The sequence below is a fragment of the Ictalurus furcatus genome, chromosome 22, assembly GCF_023375685.1.
Source record: "Ictalurus furcatus strain D&B chromosome 22, Billie_1.0, whole genome shotgun sequence".
NCBI classification, from domain to species: Eukaryota; Metazoa; Chordata; class Actinopteri; order Siluriformes; family Ictaluridae; genus Ictalurus; species Ictalurus furcatus.
The window spans coordinates 6772302-6800128 of record NC_071276.1 but is presented as its reverse complement, the minus strand read 5'-3'; the positions used below and the strand labels follow the sequence as shown (position 1 = coordinate 6800128).

The 27827-nt window shown below is 40.7% G+C and overlaps 1 protein-coding gene across 1 annotated transcript in view; it reads left to right on the top strand.

Annotated features, from left to right (window-relative positions):
- setbp1 (SET binding protein 1) overlaps positions 1-25725 on the top strand; it is a 55664-nt gene extending 29939 nt beyond the window's left edge. The window contains exons 3-4 of the mRNA XM_053653907.1: positions 16944-20253; positions 23268-25725. Of these exons, the coding sequence (XP_053509882.1) occupies positions 16944-20253; positions 23268-23770 (3813 nt within the window). The 3' untranslated portion in view covers positions 23771-25725. The remainder of the gene's footprint in view (positions 1-16943; positions 20254-23267) is intronic.
- The last annotated feature ends 2102 nt before the right edge of the window (positions 25726-27827 follow it).

Sequence of the window (27827 nt, the reverse complement as noted above, 5' to 3'; positions counted from 1 at the left end):
TTCAAAGTAGTTTTCTTCAGAAACATAACTGTAATTTTGTGCCATTGTTGGTGAAAACACTTTGATTCCGCTTCTAACATCTGCCTCGGTCAATTACTCGCATGGTTATTAATGACCAAGGTGAAATCACGGAATCACCAACACCAATGTGTTATTAACCAAAAAAGGAGGTAATTACACATACAAAAGAAATGTAGACTTTCATTGTATGTGCTGCATTTATCAATCCTGTGGGTGGTTTTGAATAGAGGCTATTTGCGCTCATTTGGTGTAAATTGCCATTTGGAGGGCTGCCACTGAAAAGTAATTATAGTTATTCACAGCCATGTTCTTCATGGAGCTTGCATCATTTTTCAGCTCACGTCAACGAAGCAACCCTCTTGATATGTGCTCCAAATGTGCATCTGATTCAGGCAGTGGTCATGGAGTGTCTGAAGGTTCCAGAAAAATAAACTTGTCAAGAGGCCACGAGCCCCTGAGCCACGTACCATCTCCCTCCTGCAGGCAGCTGTTGAATGGGAGTGTGGGTCTGGAGCAGAGTTGAATGGAGGCCTGTGGGACTGCAGAGGTGTGGTCTGTTGAACACACTCGCGCTCTGAGAGGCCCACTACAGGCCCAGCGCCATCACCCAGACACACATCAGGCCAGGAACACCTTAAGAGGCTGCCGCTTGCTGGTCTCCTCAATGGGCCTCTTTATACTCTCTGGAGCTTATGGGAGGGGAGACTCACAGGGAGGATTTGGGAATGGGGGAAAGGAGCAAGTGGCTCAGGAATCAAAACTAGAGTTCCAACCCACCCTTCTGAGTCCCACCCTGCACCCCACCCCTGCCCATACTGTGGCGCGCACACACACAGTGACACACACCACCTCCCCCCTTAAGTGCCTGCTCGTCGGGAAGCACACAAAGCTGTGTTAGTATTCATTTTGTTTGTTTGCTCTGGACCTGTCAGCCGGTCACACAAAGCTGGGCCTGATCAGAGAGGGGGAGCTCGTTGCTCAATGGAAGCCAAGGGTTTTTGAGGGGGGAGGGGCACGGAGCAGCGTTCCCACAGGGGAGGGTGGTTCTCTGCCGAAAAAAAAAGCGAAAGGGGGGGAAAAGAAAAGAGGCCAAGGCTTGAGGTGGCAGGGCCACAAGGGCAGGCCCAGGACTTGCTGGGGCAGAAAAAGTGGGGGGGTAAGGGTGAATGTTGTCTCAAAGCCAAGGGAGCTGTGTGCGGATCATATCAATCACTTTGGGTTTTGGAGGGAACGCTTATGAAAGAAAAGTGGGGAGTTTTGAGAAGCTTCTTTCTCTCCCTCCCTCCCGCCCTCCCTCCCTCCCTTCCCTCTCTTTTTTTTCTCACAATTTCTATCTCTCCCTCTCTCTCTCTCTCTCTCTCTCTCTCTCTCGTCTTTTTCTTTGTGCTGAGGCCTTCCTGGACATCTGCCCAGACCTATACACAGGGAAGAATGAAACACTCAAACCACCAGCCATCTTGCCAAATAAAAAGCTGCAGATAACTATTTGAAGGGTGGTGTGTGTGTGTGTGTGTGTGTGTGTTTAGGTAAGACAGCAAGAGAAATGGTGAAGAAGAAAGAAAGACTTCAGAAAGACATGATACTTTAAAAAAAAGAGCGGATTCCAGTTTCTCTCCTTTTTTTTTTTTAAATAAAGAAATGTCTCTGATTTCCAGTTTGGAACCACAAAGTCAATTAAATCCAAAGTTCTGGCTCTTAAACCAAACAAGATGCTTGCCAAAAACTAAAGCCGGGGAATGTGGTGTGTCGTTTCAGATTTCATTTGTAAATAGGACGGTTTTGCTTCACTAGCAATTTTTGGCACAGAGAATTCTGCTGGAAAGCTGGTCCTGTTTTTTTTGCTTGTTTTTTTTTTTTTTTTTTTAATTATTATTATTTTTTAAAGCTTCATCTATAACAATTTGAACCTCCACCAAATTCACATTATTCCTAAGTAGAGTTTCAAAGAACAGCAGCCTTCATCTGCAGCCATACCTAATTTTTTGGGGTGGGGGAGTCTTCATATCTCTCCCTGGTCCTCTGTGTCTATTGTCTGGATGCTCCAGTGGTTAATTTGCCACTTGCCCCTCTCTCTAATAGGGTTCGGTTTGGCCGGCTGTGCTCATGCAGGTGAGGGGGAGGTGAACCACAGCTGCTCCAGGCACACAGCCCTGGGCAAAGTGTTAGCATTTAGCATTGACTTAGAAATAGCGCTAAATCCCACCTTTAAGTTGAACACAGAATACACAGTCTATAAAATTCAGATGATGAATTGTTAGATGATTTCGTTTGTATTTTTTAAAAAGTATTTCCTGTCTCTTAATAACGACACAGTTTGATAGAACTATGATTCACAATGTTGGTATGCAAAGAATTTAGCCAGTTTATAGATGTCAGGTTTCTGTTTACATTTTCCGGCCCTGAAATCAGCCCTGCCCCCAGTCTAAAATGCCACGCATGGACCAAATGTTGTTTTACCAAAGGTGAGGTATTCATTGTTCAACGAATCTGCAGATCACACTGTAGGCAGCAGCGGCTTTTAAAATGTACCAACCGCTCCTTTAAACTCGGTGTAAAAATATTACAAATATTGCCCTGCCATAGGGGTACAAACGTGCAAACTATTATCCTGTCGTACGGGTTCAAACACTAGACAAAGACGGAACGTCACACACGTGCGTTCCATCATGGTGTCTAGACCATAAAAAAAAAAAAAAAAAAAGCCTGCAAATAAAAGATTGAAAGAATCACAGCAATCTTGTTATCATGTCAAAAAAAGAAAAGATAGAGCTGGGCACACAGCATCTTGTCACCCTTTATGTGGCTTTTATGCACAGTTAGGAAGCAAAAGGAAGTAGAAATGGAAAATAGCTGAGGGAAAAGACAAGATCATTCATCATTCTACAAGTTTGTCATCCATCTCTGCAGTCCCCTGCACACACACACACACACACACACACACACACTGTTGATGCGTTCAGCATTTTTCTTGCTCGTTGAGAGAATTTACATTCATGCAAATAATCTGAATGTTATATGTTAACAGATTTTTCAAAAGGTCATGTGAAGTCTCAAATACAAAAAAAAAAAATGTACTTTTACTTACGGGAAGTAATTTGGCTGTTTGTCCCACTACTTTATTTTCTCATGTGTCTTAGTGTTCACAGACCTAAGATGTATTTTCTTGATGACTTATTACATATTTCTTTCATTTCATGAGTTTGTTGCATTCACCTCATTACCACCGCTTGTTCTGAAATTTAAATCCAACGTAAAAAGTGTCAGAGTGTCAGATTATTTTATATGTGTATGGTAATGACTGTTGATTGTATCGATCTCCCAACCACTTTTCTGGTCATCTGAGACTTTGTTTCCCGAAGTACAGATCAAACATTCGTTCATTGATTCATCTTCAGCAACCGTGTTGCCCTGGTTTTGGTCACAGTGCATCCTTAACCTACCCCAGGAACACTAGCTATGAGGCCTTAAAATACACTGGGTGGGACGCCAGTCCACGGCAGGACACCGTGCACACACACATTCACACTCGTTAACACCTAGGGCAATTTAGCATAGCCAGTCCACCTAACAGCATGTTTTAGGAGGTGGGAAGAAACGTGAGAACCCAGAGGAATCCCATATAGACACAGGGAGAATATGCGAAAGTCCACGCTGACGATAACCCAAGCTCAGGATCAACTCGAGCTGTGAAGCAGCGATGCTACCTACCATTTTGCAGAGGCAATATTGTAGCCTATGAGGATAATCTCATTGCTTGTTGAAACTTGAAAATCAAATATGTTTGAAAAACCTCCAATCATTCAGGAGAGAGATTGTAAGGGTTAAGATCACCTTGTTTACCCTCTCCCATCTCCAATTCCAGATCCTATATGCATGACCATCCCAAAAGCGGGTAATCGAGCTCCCAACTTGAAAATGTGCCAGGATTAAAATCAGGCTAGAATTCTATAGCATATATCGAGCAAGTAGCAATCAGAAGAATTACAGCAAAATCAGCCTGAGATCAGCCAGGAAGGGCAACTTCCTTACAAACATGCCTGCTGGTTGTGTAGGAGGGATGAACAAGGATTTCTTTAGCAGCCCTGACCCCACCGCCTGTCGTAGTCCCTCCACTCCCGCCCCACCCACACACACACCTCAATGGTATATTCCACAAACGCTGCAAATGCCAAATGAGCAAATGCACCATTCGTAAACGCAGGGGCTCCGAGAAATTGATCGATTGCAAACTGTCCGGAGCTGTAACTGATCAGTCGAGTCCAAGACATGCTTTGGTATGTGAAAGGTCATGGGCTATGTGTCACAGACAGCCGTGACATCATGTGAAAGCACCAGAACACATGATATAAAGGCAAAAGGTCATTCTGGATCTGCTTTGAAGGTCAGAGTGGAATGTTTGACTAAACACACCTAACACATCTTGAAATATCTCATCTTTAACGTCCTCTTTTTTCTTTTCTGAATCCAGCAGTCATTTAGCTATAGGAAGTGGTAGAATGTAATAGAAGTAATGAGTAAATTTACACCCACCTCCAAAATTGTAGCCAGTTTATACATTGAGCCATATTTCTGCCTGTGCACTTCGAAGCACAGTTACGTAATCTGTCAGCACTGATACGCGACACGTACTTTGCATGTCCTTTCATGTCTCACATTTCAAATAACCGATGACATTATTCGAAGGCAGGAAGATAAATATTGTAATTGGATCGGCAATCTGAAGTGGTTTTCATCACTTTAAATGTTTGACTGAGGCTAATGACCCCTGCTGACTGCTGAGATTAGTGCAGGGGGGAAAAGACATGCTTTTGCAGTTAACATGTTGACATAGCTTTCTCAAAGCAATTTTTAGCCTGTCACTTTGTGTTAATGTATCCCTGAACCTGTTTTAGCACATTCATTCTTCTGCTATAAATTGCCCTATTTTTGTTTCAGGCTTTCCTTTTTTTTTTTTTTTTTGTTTGAAAGCAAAGTATTTATGGATGCCCGGTTGATCCTGGCTGAGGTCAGAGCTTCAGCGAGTCGGCACGCCTGGGAGTTTAGAAAGCAAACATGCTACTTAATGTCTGATTTGAACAGTTAACTTCACAGCAGGATATGTAGCACTGAGAGAACCTCAGTCTGCCAGTTGAACTTAACGATCAGAGAATAGACAGCCATGAGCTGCTGAAGATATGTGATAGTGTCTGCAAACCTTTGGGTTTATTATTGTCTAATCTGACTAATCCAGATTAGATTGGTTAAAATGAATGGGATTACATGGTACTTTTAATTTGCTGTTTTGGTCTTTATGTAAAGCCTACTTTACACTGTACGATTCTTGGCCAAAACCCACGCACTGTAAATAAATTCTTTGTTTGTGAGATCCGCGGCCTTGGAATGCATAATGCGGCGTTGTAACCAGTAGCCGATGTAGTGCCATTATGACTATGAATCGGTTAGTTGGCCTTTTCCATTGCGCGGTACGGCTCGACTCGACTCGACTCGACTCGACTCGACTCGACTCGGCTTGACTTGCTTTACTTTTCCGAGCTTGCTTTTCCACTGCAGTTTAGCGCCGCCTCAACCTGGGTGCCATGTTCCACTCGCCTTCACGCAGGAATAACGCTGTATTATCGAAGCCCTGTACAAATACACGGTCGGGCCGTATTCCAAACGCCTTTCCTGTTCACTGAACACGGACCCTATTAAGGATGTAAAATAACACCGTTCTAGAACCTACGTAGCGCTCGATACGAGTCAGATTAGATTCAGCCGCGACAGGCGCGACTGCGATAACCGCCTGTTTGGAAATCGTTAACAAGCGGGATGTAAAAATCTAAGACCGAAACCTTTTGTTGTAATTTTATCTGTAATGAGATTACCGATACATAATTGCCAATTAATAGAATATTACTGTACGCAAAGTATGGATTAAATGACACATTTATTCAGACACAATACAGAACCATTCGTTAAGGAGAATTCCCTACGCCCTCAGTTCGTGGCTCACATGTAGTATCGGTTTGGCTCACTTGGAACCTCGACCGAGGTGGTACTAAAAAAAAGTACCAGGTACTATCCACGATGGAAAGCGCCCAAAAGTGAGTCGAGTCGAGCTGTACCGTACCATACCGTGCGGTGGAAAAGCGCCAAAAGACAGCTGACAACAAATTTCAGCAGTGTCAGAAATGCTTTTTTAAAATCTGAGATTGTGTCCAATGCTACAATGCAGTAGGATGAAGCAACAAACACTGGACAGCTATGAGATATGTTAAAGGCAATGCAAGTGGACAGAAAAATCTCCTTATTAAATCTCCTTATCTCAGGCTTGCCCAGATCATATCTGATGACAAGCGTAATGTAGTCATTTTCCTCAATCACAGGTCTATCGTTAGAGGATCTTTATTGTATGGTCTGATATAGAGAACACATGTTTTCACATAGTCCGAACACAGAGGTCCAAGTTATTTATAGACTTGCTTGCTTTTGAGTTATTGAGGTTTGGATTAAACTAAATCAATTCAAGTGGCCAGTCAAGGAGAACTCAATAATAAATATAAAAACGTTGATAACGGCCGGTTGGGATTTCCACTCCTGTAACTACATTAATAAAATTATGACTGTGCTTCATCGACCCTTGGTGTCCCCCACTTTGAGACCCACCGATTGAATATACTAACCAGTCTCCCGCTGTATTAACCTCAGTACTATTTACTGTTAAAGTGCTATTGTACACTATTCCTCTGATGGTGAAGTTCCTGAAAAAGGAACCGTTAAAACAGAGGCCAGTCTAGAAACATGGCATTTTCTTTTGTCTCTGCCTCTGCCACATGTCAGCCTGGCATCAGACTGCTGCTATTTCCTTTCATGCTCCATTCAGTCGCCCGAGTGCCACAAATGTTTTATTATTCGTGCACACATTCACGTAGCCTCCCTCATACAATTTGGCTGCTCCATTTTGTTTGTGCCAGACACATTGTCAGAGCAACGGCTTTACATTTCCTTAGCTCTCGGCTCAGACGTTTTTTAATGGGCTTGAAAGCACAAGCTGCCTCTTTATTTTCTGCCTTCCAACAGTCATCAGCCAGATGTGCCTCCATTTGGGAGAAGTTGCACATATTGTAACTAGAATGAGCCGTCATGTAAGAAGACATCTTACTGGAGCAGGCTGTGTGATCTGTTGAAGGATGGTGCATCAGGACAAAATCTACAGCCAGTTTCTCTACTGTCTTTGCAAATCCGGTGGCTCAGTTGTGAGTTCTCGCCTGGAGTAATTTAATGCAAGCTTCACAGTCTGTTAATTGTTTAGTTCAGATAGTATGGATGAGTTTGTAGGGCCTGGTAGGGCAGCTCATTATTTATTGGTCCCGATGGCAACAAACACCCAGCGTGAGTGGAACTTTAAAGCCAATTGTGGCAATTACAGAGGCTAATAGTATAAGGAGCTAATGAATTGCGGAGCAGAGATTTAGGTGGTGAACCATGAGAGTTCATTTGCATTTGACTCACCGCCTCCTTTTCAAATCAGCCAAACACTTTTTTAACTAAGAGAATGGGATTTGTAACCTAATTCCCCCCCACACCAGTTTAGTTCTATTTAGTCCTATAATCAATATTCCTAGCCACTAGTTTGCAGTCTAACCTACTGCGGTTCACCTACCACCGACTTTGCCTCAGATGCATGAAGCCAGTAGAAATCTTTGGACTGCTGCTTGTGCACAGTCATAGGATAGGTGAACATGCTTAGAGGAGAGCGCTAGCTGTCCTCTTCTGTATGTATAACTGGCTAGTGTCGCTTTTATCTACAAGAGAACGATGAATGCCATGCTTCTCACCCAGAGGGCAGGACTGCCGTGCTTAGCGTTCTCCGAAGTCACTTTATGATGGTCAAAAGGATTCTGAAGCCTGTTTGGATGGAAGTATTAATCAGGTTCATTGTGCTCTTTAGGACTTCCAAGGATGGCTATGTCACAACTCGAAATCTCTTGTCCACAGGAAGCCTTGCAACAAACTTGCTGACTGTGGTGGAATACAACTAAATCATAGTGTTAATGAATTTTATGTGAATATACTCAGCTAAAAAAAGAAACATCCTCTGACATTCAATGCTTTTATTTCTAGCAAATTTCTTAACATGTGTAAATATTTGTATTACCATAAAATGATTCAACAACCGAGACATAAACTGAAGAAGATTCACAGACATTTGTGGAACAGAAATGGAATAATGAGTCCCTGAACAAAGCGGGGGTCAATATTAAAAGTAACAGTCAGTATCTGGTGGCCTCCAGCTGCTTTAAGTACTACAGAGCATCTCATCCTCATGGACTGCACCAGATTGGTCAGATCTTGCTGTGAGATGTTCCTCCACTCTTCCCCCAAGGCTTTTGTAAGTTCTCGATCACGTCTGGGGGACACACGGTTACATGTAATTTTCCACTGCAAGGACGATCAGCTGCCTGTAAACTGTTCGTGTCTTAAGGACTGCTCCACAGGTGCGTGTACAATAATTGTTTATGGTTCATTGAACAAGCATGAAAAAACATTGTTTAAACCCTTTCCAATAAAGATCTGTAAAGCTTATTTGGATTTTACAAAATTATCTTTAAAATACTCCTGAAAAAGGGACGTTTCTTTTTTTGCTGAGTTTATGTGGTCATTTCTTACCTCAATGCAGTGTTTCTGCTGATGTGGACGGTCCCACATGGATTCCCTAAATATTTCCACTTCTAAATAGCAGTTCATACCCAAGTCTCACGCTTGTTTCAACGGATACTGTAGATTTGTACCTATTTATACTCATAAAGGCTTTCCTGTGCTCATCCACATCACAGTATAGCCATACGTAGTACAGTTTGACCCTGTAGTATACAGTTGTATAAGAGAAGTGATTTATAATCACGTTATCCGATGTCTATGTCCTAGTCTATATCCTAGGATTTCTGTAAAGGTGCTTCGGGGCAATATCTATTCTTAAAAGCTCTTTTATGAATAAAATTGAATTGAATTGAATTAAATGTAATTAGGGCTGCGACTAACGATTATTTTCATAATCGATTAGTTGGCCTATATCCCCCCCCCGGTTAATTGGATGGGGCGGGGCAAGCTTTCAGTACCATTATTTCGTTTATTTAAAATAAAATCCACAAACTGAGTGTTACAAAAATAAACTTCAGACTAAGACTTTACACAACTGTTTGTCCATTGTTTTTATAAGAGGTAACGTTGACATAAACAGTAAACTGAAGAAAGTCATTGTCATTGACTCTGGGTATTAGTCTAAAGCAGGGGTGTGTCCAATCTTATCCGGAAAGGGCCGGTGTGGGTGCAGGTTTTCATTCCAACCGAGCAGGAGCCACACCTGATTCCACCTTTTTAATCAGTTGATCTTGGCTTTCAATAGACTCAGGTGTGGCTCCTGCTTGGTTAGAATGAAAACCTGCACCACACCGGCCCTTTCCGGATAAGATTGGACACCCCTGATCTAAAGCTAGCGGCGTCACATTACGTGTGTATGACGTCATGTGCCATCGACTAGGAAGCGGCTTATACTTCCTCTTAGTAAAAAAAAAAATGTTAGTGTTCTATTTGAGATGATATTACCTTTCTAAAATTCATACACTAGACAGTAGAGTACATAGTGCATAGTGTAAGTGTATAGCACGTCATCTGTGACACAACTTTAGTATTTACTCTCCGATGCGTGTTTTGGGAAGAGAAGTAACAGTGAGTAAATGTACCCCGTGCCATGCGCAGACCAACTCATCGATAATGAGATTCGTTGACGGCGATTTTTCATAATTGATTATTAACGATTTTATCGATTAGTTGTCGTGTACTGAAATTTCACAACTCAGCAGATTATGAAAAAGGATCATGGAAAAACCTCTCCATTTTTAACAATAAGAGAAAACAAATAGGTCAGAGCAGAGGATAGTGCATCGATAAATAATAGCATTAATATGACTTTTGTCACGCCCTAACAACGGTGTAACTGTTTGTACATGTCTTAGCTGTCAGGTCGTCTTAAACGCAGAGTTCCAGAAACCTTTGAAGTTTACTGCAGTTACCTTTAGTTAATCAAATACATCCAACGATCCATGTGGAAGTGGTAATGTGGCAAACACTGAAATCAAATGGAACTGTTGCTAGATGGTGGCTGTGAAAAGAAGGACTTTTCATCAGTGTCAGTGTCTCACATGATGGATGCAGTTGGTTCCTAAACATTACAGAAGATGTCTAAATTAAAGTTATTCTGTGTCCAACGCACACATATAAAGCAGCATATGATATTTAAATATATGTACATATACGTCAGAATATTTAATAATAGTAAATTGGGCATTTATCAACAAGACACAGTGCAGTTAGATTATTTGACTGTGCTTAAATCTGATTGTTTTTATTGCACTGTACAATTACAAAAATATGTTTTGACTATTGGATCCATAGTCACATTTGCTCACATATCCATATATCCTATGTAGTGTAGAGTAGAGTCGAGCAGGTGAAAGTTGCAAAGGTGATTGTATCTTGAATATTGTATCTTGAACATTTTTTTTGTTGTTGCTTTTGAATGCATACACATAGAATATTCAAAATAATATTCCAGCACTAATTAGTTCTATCGCAGATTAGTTTTTACATAAGGATATGTACGTATGTGTATTCCAAAACCTGAAATCTGTGGCTTGAAGCCAGCTTGTTTTTGAACATGAAAGTCTGAAAATCAGTCCTGCTCAAATCAGCCGTGCAAAAAAAAAAAAAAAAAAATTGCATTTGAGCTGCTGAACATACCCTATGAAGTAAATAATCTTATTTTATGACTTTCAGGTTATAATGAAATGACTAATAACGAAGCAGATGCAGTTTGGATCTTTGTCTCTAGAGAATGCAATTGGATCAGTGTCACATTGATCCTGGTTGAAACTGGTTGGCATTTTGTCTAGAGGCTCGAAATGGTTTCAAACAAATGCCTCAGGTAATTGGAGACAGCATTTCCAGATCAGGTGAGTGACATCCTATCCAGGTGTGTGTTACTGAAGGCGACAGGCTGCTGAAGTGTAAGGGCTATCGAACAAGTCAGCACTGGCTTTCAGCAGAGCACGCACTCGAAATGTTACCAGACACTGCCTTACAAATGCTGTAACTTGAGCAATTAGCTCTGCTTCTTCAAGCTATCCCGAGACAAAGCCCTGGACATTGGAGCTTGCTTTTGGTCCTACAGATACCACCGGCACATGAAGCCAGTCTGTGTGCTTTAGCCCGTGCATTTTTGTTAATTCGGTTTAATTCGATTAGTTTTTATTTATATAAGCACACTTAACAATGGACATTGTTACAAAGCAGCTTTACAGATATCCAGATATAGATATGCATTTAGATTGATCCCTAATGTGCAAGCCAGAGGCGACAGTGGCAAGGAAAAACTCCCTGAGACGACATGAAGAAGAAACCTTGAGAGGAACCAGACTCAAACTGAAGCTCATCCTCTAGGTGACAGTGGATAGTGAGAATATAAATCATTACTCTTCTGAAGTTGTATACTATTGTGTCAAGCAGTGCTAAGTGTGATCTTCAGTATAAGCAGTATTTAGCTTTAAATGGGCGGGGTATCTGAAAAGTCAGGAACCAACTAGAGTAAAACTACACATTTTGTGTTTATTATTTACAACATATGCTCTATATGTTCACCCGTATGCTCTGTGCATTTTCTAAGCTGCTGTGTCATGTTTTTGTGGATTTTGCTCAGCATATTTGGAGTGACATTTTTATTCAACATATTCACATTGGCTCCTGACTTTTCGGACACCCTGTATAATATCCAGGTGACCTTTTCCACTGTTTAATGATTGAGACTTGAAGATAGTTTTTAGCATGTGCAATCATATTTAGTGTATCTAGGTGGTACTATACACAGGAACCTCTCAGCAAACTTTAGGCTATCCATGTGGGGCCATGCAGCAAGTCATTCTCAGGTTAAGGAGGCTCCAAGCTGAAGTAGAGTATCAGGATGGACCAGGCAGCGCTTTAAGGCAGGCATCTCATCAGGCAGCAGGAGTAAAATATGTAGCTTGACAGAGAGAGAGAGAGAGAGAGAGAGGACCGAAAGTATTATGGATGCGCATGTCCTGTAGTGCTTTAAGAGGATGTATATTGTGCACAGAGTGCAAGCATTGGCAAAACTAGCTATGACAGCATAAATAATAAGCAGAGCCAGAAGGAAACCAGGCATGAGGGCAACCCTGGAACATAAAGCAGCCAGCCACTCCACCGTGAACCAGCTGAGTGTGAGAGTGGGGGAGCGACAGCATTCAAACATCCCAGTTTACCAAAACACTCTATGCCCATGGATCCTAAGAGTATAATTATTAACAAAAGGCTTGACTAAGAAAATAGGTTTATCAGCCTAGACTTAAAGACAGAGACTGTGTCTGAGTCCCAAACACTAATTAGAAGGCTGCTCCATAACTGTGAGGCTTTGTAAGAAAAAAGTTCTGCCCCTTGCTGTTGTTATTCTAGGTACCAACAAAAAGCCTGCACCTTTTGATCAAAGTAGGCGTGGCGGTTCATAAAAGACCAAAAGTTTGCTTAGGTACTGGGGTGCGAGACCTTTATAGGTCACTAGTATTTTATAATCAATGTGGTATTTTGTGGTCAGGTCGGTGTTGATAAGATACGGGTGGTCAAATCTTCTTTTCTAGTAAGGATTCTGACTGCTGCATTCTGAACTAACTGGAGCTTGTTTATGCAACTACCGGAACATCCAGACATTACAGTAGTCCATCCTAGAAGTGACGAAAGCATGGACTCGTTTTTCTGCATCCTGTAGTGGCATTATATTTCTTATTTGGCCAATATTTCTGAGATAAAAGAAGAATATCCTAGTTATATTATGTACATGAACTGAGAGACTGGAGTCAATAATCACACCAAGGTCTTTTACTGCACCCCATGATGCAACTGAAATGTCACCCAAAGTCATTACATAATCTCAAAGCTTGCTGCAGTCTTCTTCATCAGAGAACTAACTAATAAACTCTTATCACAAATAAACCTATTACTAATGATGGAAGAAGAATGATTAAACATCTTGCACTCAACACGCCGAACGAGCTCAACATGTCAACATGTCATGTTGAATGTTAAACGTACCTTTTAGTTGCAGCTTTCTGGTGATGATTTTAGGCCGAGCTGCTGTGGGCGGCTTGCGTAAAAACACTAACCAAAAAGCATTCTTTGGAAAAAAATGAAGAAGTGGTATAAAGAGAAAGTGAAAAGGCAACAGATGAAGACAAATGCGCTGCAATAAAAATAATTTTTTAATGTTTCATTTAAACAGACACAGGGGAGGATCTCTCAGCAAGCGATGTGAAAACAGGCTTTTTTTTACGCTCTCTGTTCCATATTGACTCCATGTGTATTTTGAGAAAAAGCCTGAACTTCACCTGAATGCCAAATGTCAAACGAACCCTCACAATCCAGTGTCTTCTTTATCACGAACATCTCTGTCCCCCCCCCTTCTCTATATTGTCTCTATGTGTATTTGGAAAAGGTCAGAACTTGGCTGGTGATGTTGTGTTATGAAAGCAGGCTTGTTGACTGCTCGACTGTCGGTCTGAAACACAAAAAGACAGTGCTTCTCCTGGATAGGATTTAAGCAGAGGCAGAGCAATTTTGGCTTGACTATCAGTTGGGGAGGGTTGTGATGATTGGCTCAGTACGTTTCTGGCTATTTTGGGTGGCTCTGACTCATGGTATCCCTTGGTAACCAAACACACAAGAGGCCAATGAGGCTTTGGCCAGCTTCTTTGGCTGGACATGGGAAGGAAGGGGGGAATAAAATGAACAACAAAAACTGACAAAAAAATGAAGGTTTGCGGGAGGGGGGTAAGGAAAGCAGCAACAGCATGCCAAATGCAGCTTATTACATTGAGAGCGACTGTAATCTCAGCCGCCTTTTCTATGTCTGTTTATGTGCTCTGCGTCTGACTCATCTCCCAGAGATGGGCTTAGAGAGAAGCAGGGGGCCGCTATGATTTTGGAGCACATTGAGCCAAACAACCCAGTGGCCCTGCCAGAACTGCCTTTCTGTCTGCCACAGATAGGAGGTCCTCTTTAGAGAACACATAAGTCATTTATGACTGTACTTTATTGCTGGGGAGACTCTGGGTATCAACATATCTGACACAACATGTGCGAATGCGCAGGCTCATCACAGTCCAAAATCTGATGCAGCACCTCAAAAGACAATGGAAAAATATGTATGAAATTGTTTTTGGGGAAAAAAAAAAAAGAAAAGGTTTTGTATTTCTAATTTTCCAGTCTACTAGTCTGTGAGAGCCATGTTCTTTCATTGTATTATTTATTTCCCACCTGACATGCTTTCTTTTTGGTAGGGACTGTGTCGTAGCAGTGTCAGATTATGAATGAAAAGGATATTATAAGTAAGAGGAAAGGGAAATCATCATCAGATAATAAGAGTGACTGGGAAAGGCTTTAAGAAATCTGTTGTTCTTCATCTCATGTCACTCTCTTCACACTGATGTGGTTTTAATGGAGTTTGAATAACAGGCCTGCCATCTTCAATGTAGATGTTATGCAATCTTACTGATATTGCTGTGGAAACATCGGGTAGGAGGAATATAATGCCATTTAGGCAAATTAAAGGGCAGCCAAGAGACTTGGCATGCTGTAGCCGAGACTGTATCCTGTGGGCCAGCAAGATCACAAATTCCTTCCAGGATTACAGGATTAAGAAGCTGAAAGTTGATGCAGTTTCTCACAGATGAGGGGAAAAATAAAAAGGACACGGCTGGCAGAGGGGTGACGTACCATTAACGCATGCTCTGCTTTAATTAAAAGCTAATGATTGAATGATATTGGAGAAGATTAGACTGAATGATGACTCCTGAAACACACATATACACAAGCCATCCTTGGACACTTTGTCATAGCATGCTGAGTGTGTAATAACTGAGTGTGATTGCAACAGCTGCATAAGGTAGATAAAGGTCCTGCCTGTATTCTTTTGATGACGGGGCAGATGAGAAGTTGCTTTATGCTGATTGCGAATGTGAGGAATGTCAAAGAATGAAGTTGCAGATAATGGAAGTGGTTTACTGTAGTTTTTTCTCTCTAGGTTTTTACAGATGGGCTGCCAAGTCTTTGTCAAAAGCAGCCGATGTGGGTATGTCTTAAAACTGCACAATCTTGATTTGAAGACACTATCTCTCGGGGTTACATTCACCCCCTTCTTCCACCTTTTGTAGTGTTGCAATCAGGAACTGAAATGGACTTAACTGGGATGAAGCTACACAATAGCAATAGCAGTGGTTTTAAAAAGGGTGACGTTTTGTTTTTTTTGTTTTTTTGCTAAAAGTGATTGCTGTGAAACCCTTAATTTAGCTCTACTGTAATCAGTTGTCATCCGAAATCGCATAATTAGTGTGACTTTAAACTGTATGAAATTAAAGTGTCACATGCCTCAGCTCCTGTAAGGCCCCAGACTTTGTTAGAAATCATGCCTAAACAAACAGCGTCATGAAGACTAAGGAGCTATTAAGACAATTCCTGGACACAGTTCTGGAGGAGTATCAATCATTGTTTGGTTATAGAAAATATTGCACAACTGGAACTCTGCCTAGAGGAGGCCATCCACAAAAATCAGTGAGCAGTTAAGGTGGGCATTAATCAGCAAAGCAACCATGAGGCCATGGTAATGGTCAATATGATGCTACCACCACCATGCATCACTTTGGGGTGGTGTTCTCAGGATGATTGTTGTATTGATGCAGGTCACAAAACAAGTCTGTTTTGTGTAAATTAATGACATAATATCCCACTTAAGTCCATTTCTGTTTCAAGTTTGATGGGGTGAGTACTGTATTTTAACATACAAGGCTTTCATCTCTCCTGGTTGGCAACTCTTAAGACTGCTTACAGAAACATGATTTCACTCTTGCAAGCATGAGGCTTCAGGCTTATCAGTCATTTTTACAGTGCAGGGACTTAAACACATGAGACACCGGGACACTAAATGATGCTCTTGTGTTGTAATCTGAGTCGTGCCACAAAGTGACTGTGACAAAGATTTTAACCCATGATGTGTGTTTTCACTGCACAATCGATTCTTTGTGGTGCTGTTTGTAGCTGGAGAAAGTGAGACACACGTCTGCCTGCATGTTTGTTTTTCAAGCACTTACAATTTTTGTACCTGGAGAATTAACTAAACAAAAACAAACAACCCGACATTTAAATGTTTTGTAGAAAATGAAGAGTATGTTTGAGCATGTTTTGAAGGGATACTGTAAGGCTGTGAAACCCATGTGACTCCAGATGTAAGCTAATCTGTAACCACAATACAGACTGCTAGATGTCAGCTGCAGTAAAATGGAAGCTGACCTGATGAAAAACAAAGTTGTGGTTAAACTTCTTTACCGCTTGTAGCTGTTGGCTTTGAAAACAGGATGGCTTTACAGAACCTATAGTTGTATCAAGATGCTGATCTTGCAGATCTGGCGTTTCTACCAGTCCAAACCACAAACTCTCAAAGGCTTGCACAATAGTGCAAAATATCTATATACTTTTCTCTAGGTGTGTCCCACTAACAGAGGAATAGGAGCAATATTGCACTAGTTGTTATGGTGTTGTTTGTGATAGTTAAATGTGTATATTTCTGTATAATTACACCAAAAACAGCAAACATTTAGTTTTGCTATCCATGACTTTAGAATTTGACAATTTAGTACGAAAAGAAATGTACATTTGATGATATATAAATGTAAATAATGAGTTGTTGAATCATGCAGTCTGTCATTAGAACCAAACTTGAAAAAGTTGTGTACTATTATGTATTAAAATGTTATTTTGTACTAATAATTTTCCTGTACTAAATAATTTTTAATAATTTTTTTTGTTTGTTTGTTTTTTTTTTTTAGACCTATGAGAGGCCTTTCAGAGTTGTGGCTCAAAATGACAACAACATGATGGATGTCCTAGGGGAGAACCTGAGACCAAAACATGAGCCCAAAACTGACATTCACCAACTGGATTGGACAAAGCCCATTTTAAGAGAGTCAACATCCCAGGGGGACCAAGCGAGAGATCCGGAATCAAAACAAGAATCAACATTCAAAAACAAGAACCTTCTGTCAGAGGTCAACACCCCCTTCTCAAAGACACAAGTTAAAAAGGTCACAGAAGGTTCATCTGGAAGTCTGTTTACCTCGGAAATGACTTGTCCAGGTTCTGACTCACAGGCTACTTCTCCAGCTGATATAACAATGAGTGCACTAGCAGAATCAAATATGTTGATACACTCCTCTCTAAGCAAGGAAAGAGGTTTGCAGGAGGTCACTGAGCAAGTCTTTGGGAACATCAAAAGGAAGTATGGCAGAAGGGCTTTGACCACCCATAATGGAGACCTGCCCTGGGCAAAAAAGGCTGACAAAGAGAGTGAGAAAACAGCACAAGACAATACAAAGAATAAACTATTTAACGCTGAAAAAACTGAGACTCAGAGGGAGGAGGTAGAAAAATCAATGAAGAGACCAGAGGATGATTTCAAAACAGTACCAAACTGTGTTCCTCATCACACAGATGAACCTAAAAGCAGAAAGAAGAAAAGCAGACGATTAACTGAAGATAACAACGTTCTGGAAGACATACAAACAACACAGACAGTAGAAATGAAAGATAAGTCTGACCAAGGTGCTACAAAACCTAAAGTAGCAAACAAAATGGAATTGAGTACAGGAAAGCAATTTGGTATAGATTCACAGAAGCTGGGGGAAGAGAGTGCAGCAGCAGGGCCAACTGTGGAAATTTCTGAGAATAGGCACAAGAAGAACCCAGTTGGGAGACCACAATCATTGATTGATCCAGAGAAGCAAGCAGATGGGAGGCAATCAAAGTTCAAGGACAGATGGGTTTATTTGAAATCTAAGAACTCTGCTCCCCACAAAGACCTTAATCCAGCGTTGCCCATTGGAGAGCCACCCTCTGCTTTCCCCATTACACCATCCAGCCCACTATACACCAACACAAACAGTCTGACAGTCATTACCCCCATAAAGAAAAAACGGGGTAGGCCTAAAAAACAACCACTACTTACTGTGGAGACAATTCATGAAGGAACATCAACCAGTCCTGTAAGTCCTATCAACCAGGATTCACCTAGCACTTCAAAGAGGAGGAGGAAGAAACATAATTTGTCAAAAATAATGCAACAGGCCTTAAATAATTCTCCAGCTTTACCAGAGGTGAAATGTAAGAGAACAGGCCAGGTTGGTATCCTTAAAAGGAAAACAACTAAGAAAGTGAAACTGGTTAAAATGCAGAGCATTTTGAATGAACTTCTGTCCTCTTCTAACACTGGTAACCTGGCTTTGAAATCTAATGTTCCAGTTTCCTGTGCCGTGTCAACTGTGGCATCGACAATTGAAGCCCGTTTAGGCAAGCAAATCAACGTCAGCAAACGTGGAACTATTTACATAGGCAAAAAACGAGGGAGGAAGCCCAAAGCTGAGCTTCAGACTCAGCAAGATGAGCACAAAGCCAATGATGAGCACTTGTTGCCTGTTTCAAGTCAGTTTGAGAACCTTCTAGTGCCTTCTAATTCATCATCAACAACCAGAATGCCTTCTCCCAGGGTCATGCAGTCTCTCTCAGCTCAGTCCTTAGCAGGTGGACTAGCACACCATGCCACCACAGAAACCAGCCAGCATGACCTGAAGACCATGCCAAATCTACAGCCTATCAGTGCTTTGCCCACAAAAACTCAGAAGGGCTTGCTCAGTAGTAGCTGGAAACTCTCTCCTCCAAGACTTATGGCCAACTCACCATCTCATCTGTCTGAAGTGGCATCTATCAAAGAGGTCACCCTGTCTCCAGTTAGTGAGTCCCATAGTGAAGAGACAATCCCAAGTGATAGTGGCATTGGTACTGACAATAACAGCACATCAGATCAGACTGAGAAAGGTCCAGCATCTCGCAGGAGGTACTCCTTTGATCTTTGTGGATTTGAAGCAGCTGAGGCTGCTGTGCTGGAGGCTACCAATAAAACAAACAGAGGGCATTATCAGAAGCATGCAACATCAGTGGCTATGGAAAATTTTCTTGCCCAAGAAAGCCTCAAGAAACAGAAACATCGACGGAAGCGAAAGGGTCTAACCAGTAGGGACGATCTTCAGTTTCTTGCTGACCTTGAGGAACTCATTACCAAGTTCCAGGTCTTCCGAATTTCCCACCGCAGCTACAAGTTTTACCATGAGAACTCTTACCCCAGCATTTTCCGCCTAAACTTTGACCACTACTACCCTATGCCCTACTACCCCTATGATCCTGTGCACTATCTTCGCAGGAGTTCTGAAAAGTCAAAGAGAAGACGTGGCAGGCCAGCCAAATCAGCTGAACCTATAACAAAGATGCCTTTCATACAAGGGTTTGGCTACTCAGCAGCCAGTGGCAATTACTATGCACCCTACGCAATGCCTTACACAGCCATGCCACTTGCCACAAGTATGATGAACATGGGGTATTATGGGCAGTATCCTCCTCCTTTGTATCTGTCCCATGCACTTGGATCTTCAGGAACTCATCTCATGCGGCCTCCGGTTCCTCCACCAAAGTTCCACTCCGGTGGTTTGTCCAGCCTCTCTGCTGGCAGCAGACATAGGATGAAGAGCATGCCCCATGAGATGTCTTCTCCCAGGATGGGTGACACTCATCATCCATCAAACAGCTGCATGGCGAGTGTCTGTCTCCACAAACGCAAACACAAGCATAAGCACAAACATAAGGAGGAGCAGCACTCAGTCCCACAGAGAGAGAACCTTGGTGGACTCTTTAGTGGAGCCCTGCCTCTTTCTAAGATAAAGGACAAGCAGAGGAGCCAGCAAAATATGGATACTTCATCCAAGACGTCCAGGAACTACTTTGAAGTAGACACACTCTCATCGTTGTCCTTATCGGACTCTCAGAACTGTAAACATCCTCGAGAAGAGCCACTGAACAACTTCCTGAACATGTGCACTAAGCAACCACATGAACGGCTGCGAGCCAACCAGGACCAGCCACTGGACCCATTCAAGGGCCAGCACTTACAAGATGAGGGTTCTCACGTCCGGAGTAGGAGGAATAGCTTGGAAGAGTTTGCAACATACAATGAGGGGAGCATGGCACCTTTTCAGAACAACACTGAAGAGAGGATGAAGCAGATGTACCATTGTGGCAACACAGCCATCACAGGTCAGGAAATTGTAGTTTTTGTTTTTGTTTGTTTAATGAATATAAGAAAAAATATGTGAAGTTGAGAATATTATGAATTCTCAAATTAGAATTGAATTTGAGATTGACATTACTGACATTATCGTGGTGTGTTTAAGAGTGGGGTATTCTGCATAAAAATGTAAAAAGACAAAAAAAAAAAAAAAAGCAAATATGCCCATTTGAGTACTTTGTATATTGTAGTTGGAACATCTGGCAGGGCAGGCGTAATGCATGGATGGAGACAACTATAATTCACAAATTTCTCCTTCCTCCCTTTTCACCTCTGTTGCTTGCCAATGGTTTTCTTAGAAATATATTATTCACACATTTTGATTTACTTTCTACTGACATGCAATAAAAACCCTCTCCCCATATTAAAAGAGTTGGCCAGCAGCCAGCGTTTTAATGAATCCAGCCTACTCCAGTAGAGGGGAATTGCAAGCCCAAGGCTCAGTTAGATTACATTTTTGCTCCTTGGGGAAAATAGGAAGATGAGTCACATGCTGCCTTGCCTGTACTACCATCCACTTCTATGAATTACCACTAAATTTCAAACACCTTGGAGCAGTAATAGAGCACTAAGGTGCACATCATGCTCAGGTTTACATCTGATTTGGTGTCAGGATGTGTTCTAGTGTGTTTTGACAGCATAACAAATTACTAAACTTGCTTTTTGTCTGCATTGACATGAGTGATAAGTGATGTTTAGCTGTAATTTATACAAATTTTCATCCACTTCATTAGAATTAATTAGTTCTATTTGCCACAGCTTCATGATATTACTATACATTCCCTGGGAAGACAGTCAGTCATTTAGAATCTCTTTGTAACTCATTTTTATTAATCTAAATGAAAAGCATTGGCGAACCCAACTGTGGTAAACCAAATACCACAATTAATGCTAGAGTGTCTTTAGGCTCGAGGAAGCAGGTCATTTTCATGTTTATTGGTCGCTATAAATATACATAAAACACCTATAAGCATATTAATTACCTGATATTTTAATTCAATTCCGTGTAATTTTTAGTCAGTAACTTGGATTAAACGTTAGATATTTGGCAAAGGAAACTAAGTGGATGTAGTCATTTCAGTTCAATGAGAAATATGACCCACTGGCAAGCTCTTGAAAGCCTCCTTGCGCCTCATGTAGCAGTTTTCACATATGGCCATCAGTTTGAGCTGATGGAAACTGAATGTAAAGATCTTTCAGTATACTAAACCCTGCTTACCTTGGGCCTGCCTGCTCTTTTAACTTTACGCATCCTGATTTCCTTGGACATGAATTAGGCCTGTCCTCAGCAGTTTTTACTAGGTCTTTATGAACAGTAGGCTGTGCAGTGCATTTTTTTTTTTTTTTTTTTTTTTTTTTTTTTTTTTTTAAACAATCATATTTTCTAACTCGGGGACTTTGCTATATTTATTCTACGCATTTCTCATAACCATTTCCTATTTCTCTACCACAGTGACTATTAATAAAATGAACAAAGTCTACAGGCAAAAGCCAATTGAATGATGTTGCACTTTGTATTTCTTTTTTAAACACATTTTTAAAATGGTTTAGCTTTAAAGAATGGAATTTTGTTAGCGTGCTGATGGGAATGGGGCCTCCACCTATGTACCGAGACTGGAGTTGTGGGAGAGCAGCAGGGTGAGGCCATAAATTGGCTCCACTAATGAAAACAGTGTGTGCAGGATGCAGGTAGAGGTTTCAGAGGATAAATGAGTTGTGACACTCCCTTTGAAAATGAATGTCTTTTTTCCTCCCTCCTTGATTTGTTGGCATTTGGAGAGACTCATTGAGGTTCCCAGTGATAAACCAGGGCCAGAGAGGGAAGGCTTTTCCATTCATGCTGGCCATGTATTATTTTATTGAAATCAAATGAGCAGCCTCATTGACATGGGTTATTGACCTAGAAAAATCTTTTAGCAATCTGCTCATTTGCATATGTTGCCTTTATCCAGGGTTTAGTTCATTTGTGAATTTGATTTGGACTTCAGAGTAACTTCAAGAAGGTGGCTGATTATATGTTGAGAACAGACAGTGAGAATAAATACTATACTAAATATTATACCTTATTATGCACTTCTAAAGAAAATAATATTAGGACAGCGTGCTGATAATGTTTGTGTAGTTTCTAATGTTGTATGTGTTCAATGTTTCAGTGCGAGTCAAGTCTTTCAGATCTTTTACATGGAAATAAATACATTTGCACTGATCCCAGTCCAGTAATGCAAACCGCTGACAAAATATCTTCCACAATTGTCTTATTTGTTTCCTTGGATGCCTAACCAGTTGGACTGGCACTCAGCAAGGAGGAGAAAGTAAATGAGTGCATTCTCCAGAGACAGAAGGGTCTAGGGGAGATTTTTTGATGCGGAACACACATTTTATGCGGCTTGTCTGAACTCATTTCAGACAAGGCTGCCAGAAACCCAACATTTCCTGTGCTCTGGGCTTCCTTCCAGGGCTCAGACGCAAAGTGGAGAGGCAGTAGATTAATCACTGATGTATCTGAGGCCACCTAGTTTATTACTCACACTTCCAGTGCTGTCTATTCAGTATAGAAGTGAATTCTGGGTGCTTGCACATAGAGAGATTAGAGGAATGGCTCCATGCATGCTAATTAAACGCATGGATGTAGTTAGGCACAAGTCAAGTGTTAAGTGCTTTGTAGTGCCATATTTCTTTCTGCTCATGGGATGTAATATGAGTGTGTCTTTGTCTTTGGTCTTTTAAGTCTGGTAGTGAAATGCATTGTGGATGCCTGTCACACATTGATATATAGTTTGGAAAAACAGTATCTAACTTGTATCTAACATGCGTGCTATTATTTACATTTGGCAGCATGGATGGGTGAATTCTTCCACTGGCCCTCAATTGATCTGATATTTGATCTTCTACTATTTCAGCCTTTTTGACAGATCGTTGCTGTTGCACTTCATCGTAACTCTTCACTGCAATTTTTAACCATCACAACTCTTTTCTTAAACAGAACTGGGCTCCTACAAGAAGAGGTACACGCTGCAGGAGATTGAGGAGATGCAGAGCGATGTGCGGAAAAAACACGCATTCTCCAAGATCCTCACCAGCAAGAGAAGCCTAGACCACGTCAACAAGATCCTGAAGGTCAAGCGGCTCCAGCGGCAGGCCAAGACGGGCAACAATGTGGTGAAGCGGCGGAGGGGGAGACCGCGAAAGCAGACACTTGCTCCCAGTGATGGCTTCTTGCCTCAGATGCCTGTGCTGGAAAAGTGCATGGACTTTCCAGGCAAAAGGAACCTCCACAGCAGCCCGATGCTCACCCAGCCAGAGTTCTCCAGCCATGACTCCATCACAGATGCCATCGAAGCAGTGGTACACCAGGCCCGGGCACAGCCCAATCCACAGACCCCACAGATGGCTAAACCCTACCCTAAATATCAGCCAGAGGAGCAGCTAGATCGGCCAGTACGGCGAGGCAGGGGAAGCAGAAGGGATGAACCAGCTTCTCATTAAGGGTTTCATTAACAGTGCACTGTGAGTTTGACTTGCACTCCAACCTTTGGATAATTTCTAGGCATTATGGTTGTCTTTTCTTTTAATCAGCTCTACTGAACTGTACTTCATGGGCATTCTGTGAGAATCATGAATGTGGTCTAAAAAGTGCCCCACTTTCACTTTGTATATGCCATCACCACAATCTCTCTTTTTTTTTTAATGGAAATGTTCTTGTTTTGAGCTTTTTACTCTCCCAAAGCCCATAAGGATTTTGAAACAATGGCTATAGCCATGATCTTACCAGCAAGTGTAAATGAAATTTTTTGAATTTCTAATACAGTACTGTGCACTTTTGGGGTTTCTTTGCCTTTTTGGTTCTCTCAAGTCAAAGCACAGTGATTATGATAAAGATCAGTGTCAGGAAACTGGTCATCTCACACACACACACACACACACACACACACACACACACACACACACTTACTTGCCTGCGCTCAGGTTTGTTCCGGGCATGAACTAATGGCAATACCCTTGAATTGAATGAGACTCTTCTACTATCTCCGATGGCTATAGTTTAATTGTACATAGAAGCGTAATCTACAAACATTACAAAGTGAAAGTATTTTAGATTTACCTGTACTGTCACCATATCAACTAGAAAACTGTACAATATTCAAATAATGTTTTAACCAAATATTAGACATAGATGTGACATACAAAAGCTTGTGTTCAAATGCAAATGAAACCTACAGTATTTATTAATCACACCATAACGAAGTGGATGCATCACAGATTGAAGGATTGTATTCGACAATGGCAGTGTGTAAAGTCAAACCTTCAAAAAACCATAGCTATATACATTATACAATATACTCTGTTCATCATGCATGGGACAAAAAAAAAAAAAAAAAATCCTATTCTTGCATTTAAAAGCAACACAGCACTTACTCCAGTCTCCTTATATGTATTACAGATTAGTATTACACATTGTCAGTGATTATTTTTATTTGAATAACCAACAATATCTGGAAAATATTTTTAGTAATATCCGTTAATATCGGTGATTTCAGTCAGTTGCTTGGCAAACAGAGTAACTGAGTGGCCTTTTCCAGAGTCTATTTGAGAACGTGCCTGCTCATAGTAGTAATATAAAAAAAATATTATTACTTTATTACTTATAAAGTAATAAAATATATTGACATAATGGTCAGTATTAGATATCCACACAACCAAAGGATCAGTCGTGTTGTAGTTCATATTATAGGTGGATTTTGGTTTAGGTGCTTGTAGAAAGTGTAACAGGTGGAAATGTGTGGATCCGAGATGTTAGACTTCATTACTGTATACAGCTTAGCATCTGAAACCAGGCTTCAGTATAGTGCAGTGGTTCTACGCTCTTTTAGAAATGTATATTCAACTGGTCGTAATGCAGAAAGCGCTGTCGTGTGGTTTATTTCTCAGTTGTTTCATATATGTGCCTTATGTTTGTCAATAAGTCCATAACATTTCAGCTACAGGGAACTATGAATGGCAAGAAATAATGCTTAAATTACACATATATTATTAGTATCTACACATGGTCATGAATGTACATATGCCTGCTCTTTTCTCCTGCTCCTTAGATCGGTTATTGTTTAGACGCACATACGCAGATAAGATCAGACGAGTCATATTAAAATGATCTGCTTTCTAGGTAGCTTGCTGATGTGAGATATTGATGTTGATCAACGGTATTGATTTGAATCAGGATGGTCTGTGTGTCAAACTGTCAAAGGTCAAACTGTTCTCGCGACAATTCAAACAAGACCACAGTACATACAAAAAAACAGGTACAAAACGTCCAAACAAATGTTCCAGCACCAGTTAAGAGTTATCACGGCACGTGCGTTCTAAATTACTATGCATCGGGTTCTACCTGCAAATTGACAGAAGAAATGACTTTTTACATTGGGTTTTTTTTGGTTCCCCCCCCCCCCCCCCCCCCCCCTCTGTTCAGTTCAATTTGTCAAAGTGGTCTTATTGAAAATGATCTGTAACCTGTATTTTTTTTTTCTTTCTTTCTTTTATTTTTTGCAAACAAATGACTATCAATTTTTTATTTGATAATTTTTATTATTTTTTTTTTTTTCTTCAAAATCTTAATGCTGCCTAGGGCAGAAAAAAAAAATCAGCCACTGAGCAGCGGAGCCTTAATCATGTTACATTACATTCAATAAAGTAAACCCTGTAAATAGTCGAATCACCTGTCTGTTACTGAACAGCTCACAATGTGGGCTGGCTCTTCTTGTTAAGAATAATGCCGGAAATTTGAACACACCGTAGCCCAGAGCCGAAGTCTGCGCAGCTTAAATGAACGTTTTGTCCGAGCAGAACATGGAATCAGAGAATGACTTATGGTGCATTAGAGCCAAGTCAGATTTGGCAGCTATTCCCTTCTGCCTGTGGTACTACATTGGTCACTTCAGCATGTCTCCTGTTTAGGATTGGCACCTCAAACCACCTGGACGCTTAGCCAAAAATAAAGACCTGCATCACTCAGTGCTAAACTGAAAAAGCAAACCAAATTATATATAGTAGCAGTATTCCAAAACAGTACCATCAGTCTTTAGTTTATCAAGGAGGTGTTAATAGCAAGGTGTTTGGCAGCTCATATTTTCTCTACCAGCTGATAAAATGGTGCCTTGTGAAATAAAGGTGTTTGTTTTTTTCCCCCTTTACATTCTAGCTGTTCAACAATACTCATAACTCATTAGGCTGTTTTGTGTCGTGTAAATATTGTGACCTGACCTGCTCTAACTTCATGAACGAGATTGCATATAAAACATCAATTTCATCCGAATATTATCAACATGTTCATGTATTAAGCTCTAATGCTATTGAAGAAATTCCAGTGCAAATGAAGTATTAATTGAAGGGTAAATTACTCACTAAGGGCACAACATGAGCTAAATTCTGCGTTTTGGTTTTGGTTTTGTTTTTTAATAGGTACTTTGACCATTTTGATAATGCTTTACATTTTCTGAACCTGCATGCCCTAATTGATTGTATGCACAAAAATTGTGAAGAATATGGAATTTCAATTTGGAGATCTTATACATTGTTTGATAAGTTTTTTGAAGAACTAGTTTTTAATTCATAAAACATTTTTTTGTAAATTGTATGAATATGAGGAAAAAAAAAAAGAAGCAATTAAAGGACATATATAGGAAAGAATAAATATTGAGATACGCAAGCATATGCATTGTACATAAATGTATGTAGGAATACGCCCTCATGTTTTTGTGTACCTGTGTATACACACGTTTAAAGATATGTATACTGCACTGTACATATGTACATACATTTAAGCTCGCATGTGTTTGGTCATATTTGTTGTTCATGATCTTGTAGAAAGTTCTTTTTTATTATTTCTCTTTCAAGTTCAACTTTTTTGTGCAACCATCTCAGTGCAGTATTGAGCACTTAAATACACTTGATCTTGCTCATGTCATTCATTGTGCAAAAAAAATAATAAAATAAAAAGGAAAAGGAATTTATCTAATTTATCTAATTCTGTGGGGGTTTTTTTATTTGTAGGTACTAGACCTTGTTCTCAATTAATTTTATATATCATGTCAGTTGTGGACAAATCACTACACTGGGTGCCCTGGACACGCAGATATGAGGGTTTTGTTGTTTTTTTTTCCTTCAATATATCGTTTATAGCAGGTTTAACAACTAGATAAAGAAATAAATATCCTACTCCTCACTGACGTTTGAAAAATGAACCCTTTCTTCTGGTGCACTTCACAAATTTTCCATCAAGGATGCTAATATAATGTGCTACATGGTCAAAAACTTGATAATTTCCCCTTTTCTGTATTAATGCACTTAACTAGCGAACTAGCTCACCATATGTTACCATGTTATTTTAACTACCACTTATTACCCAAGTCAGTAAGATTTCTGGGCAACCAAATCATGGAAGAGGGCAGCACTCCACTTTCCCAGTGGGCTAACTAATACATTTTTGGTTTCTCCTGTCATTAATAGTTATATTCACTTTTGCATAAAATTAAAAATATTGGATTCCAAA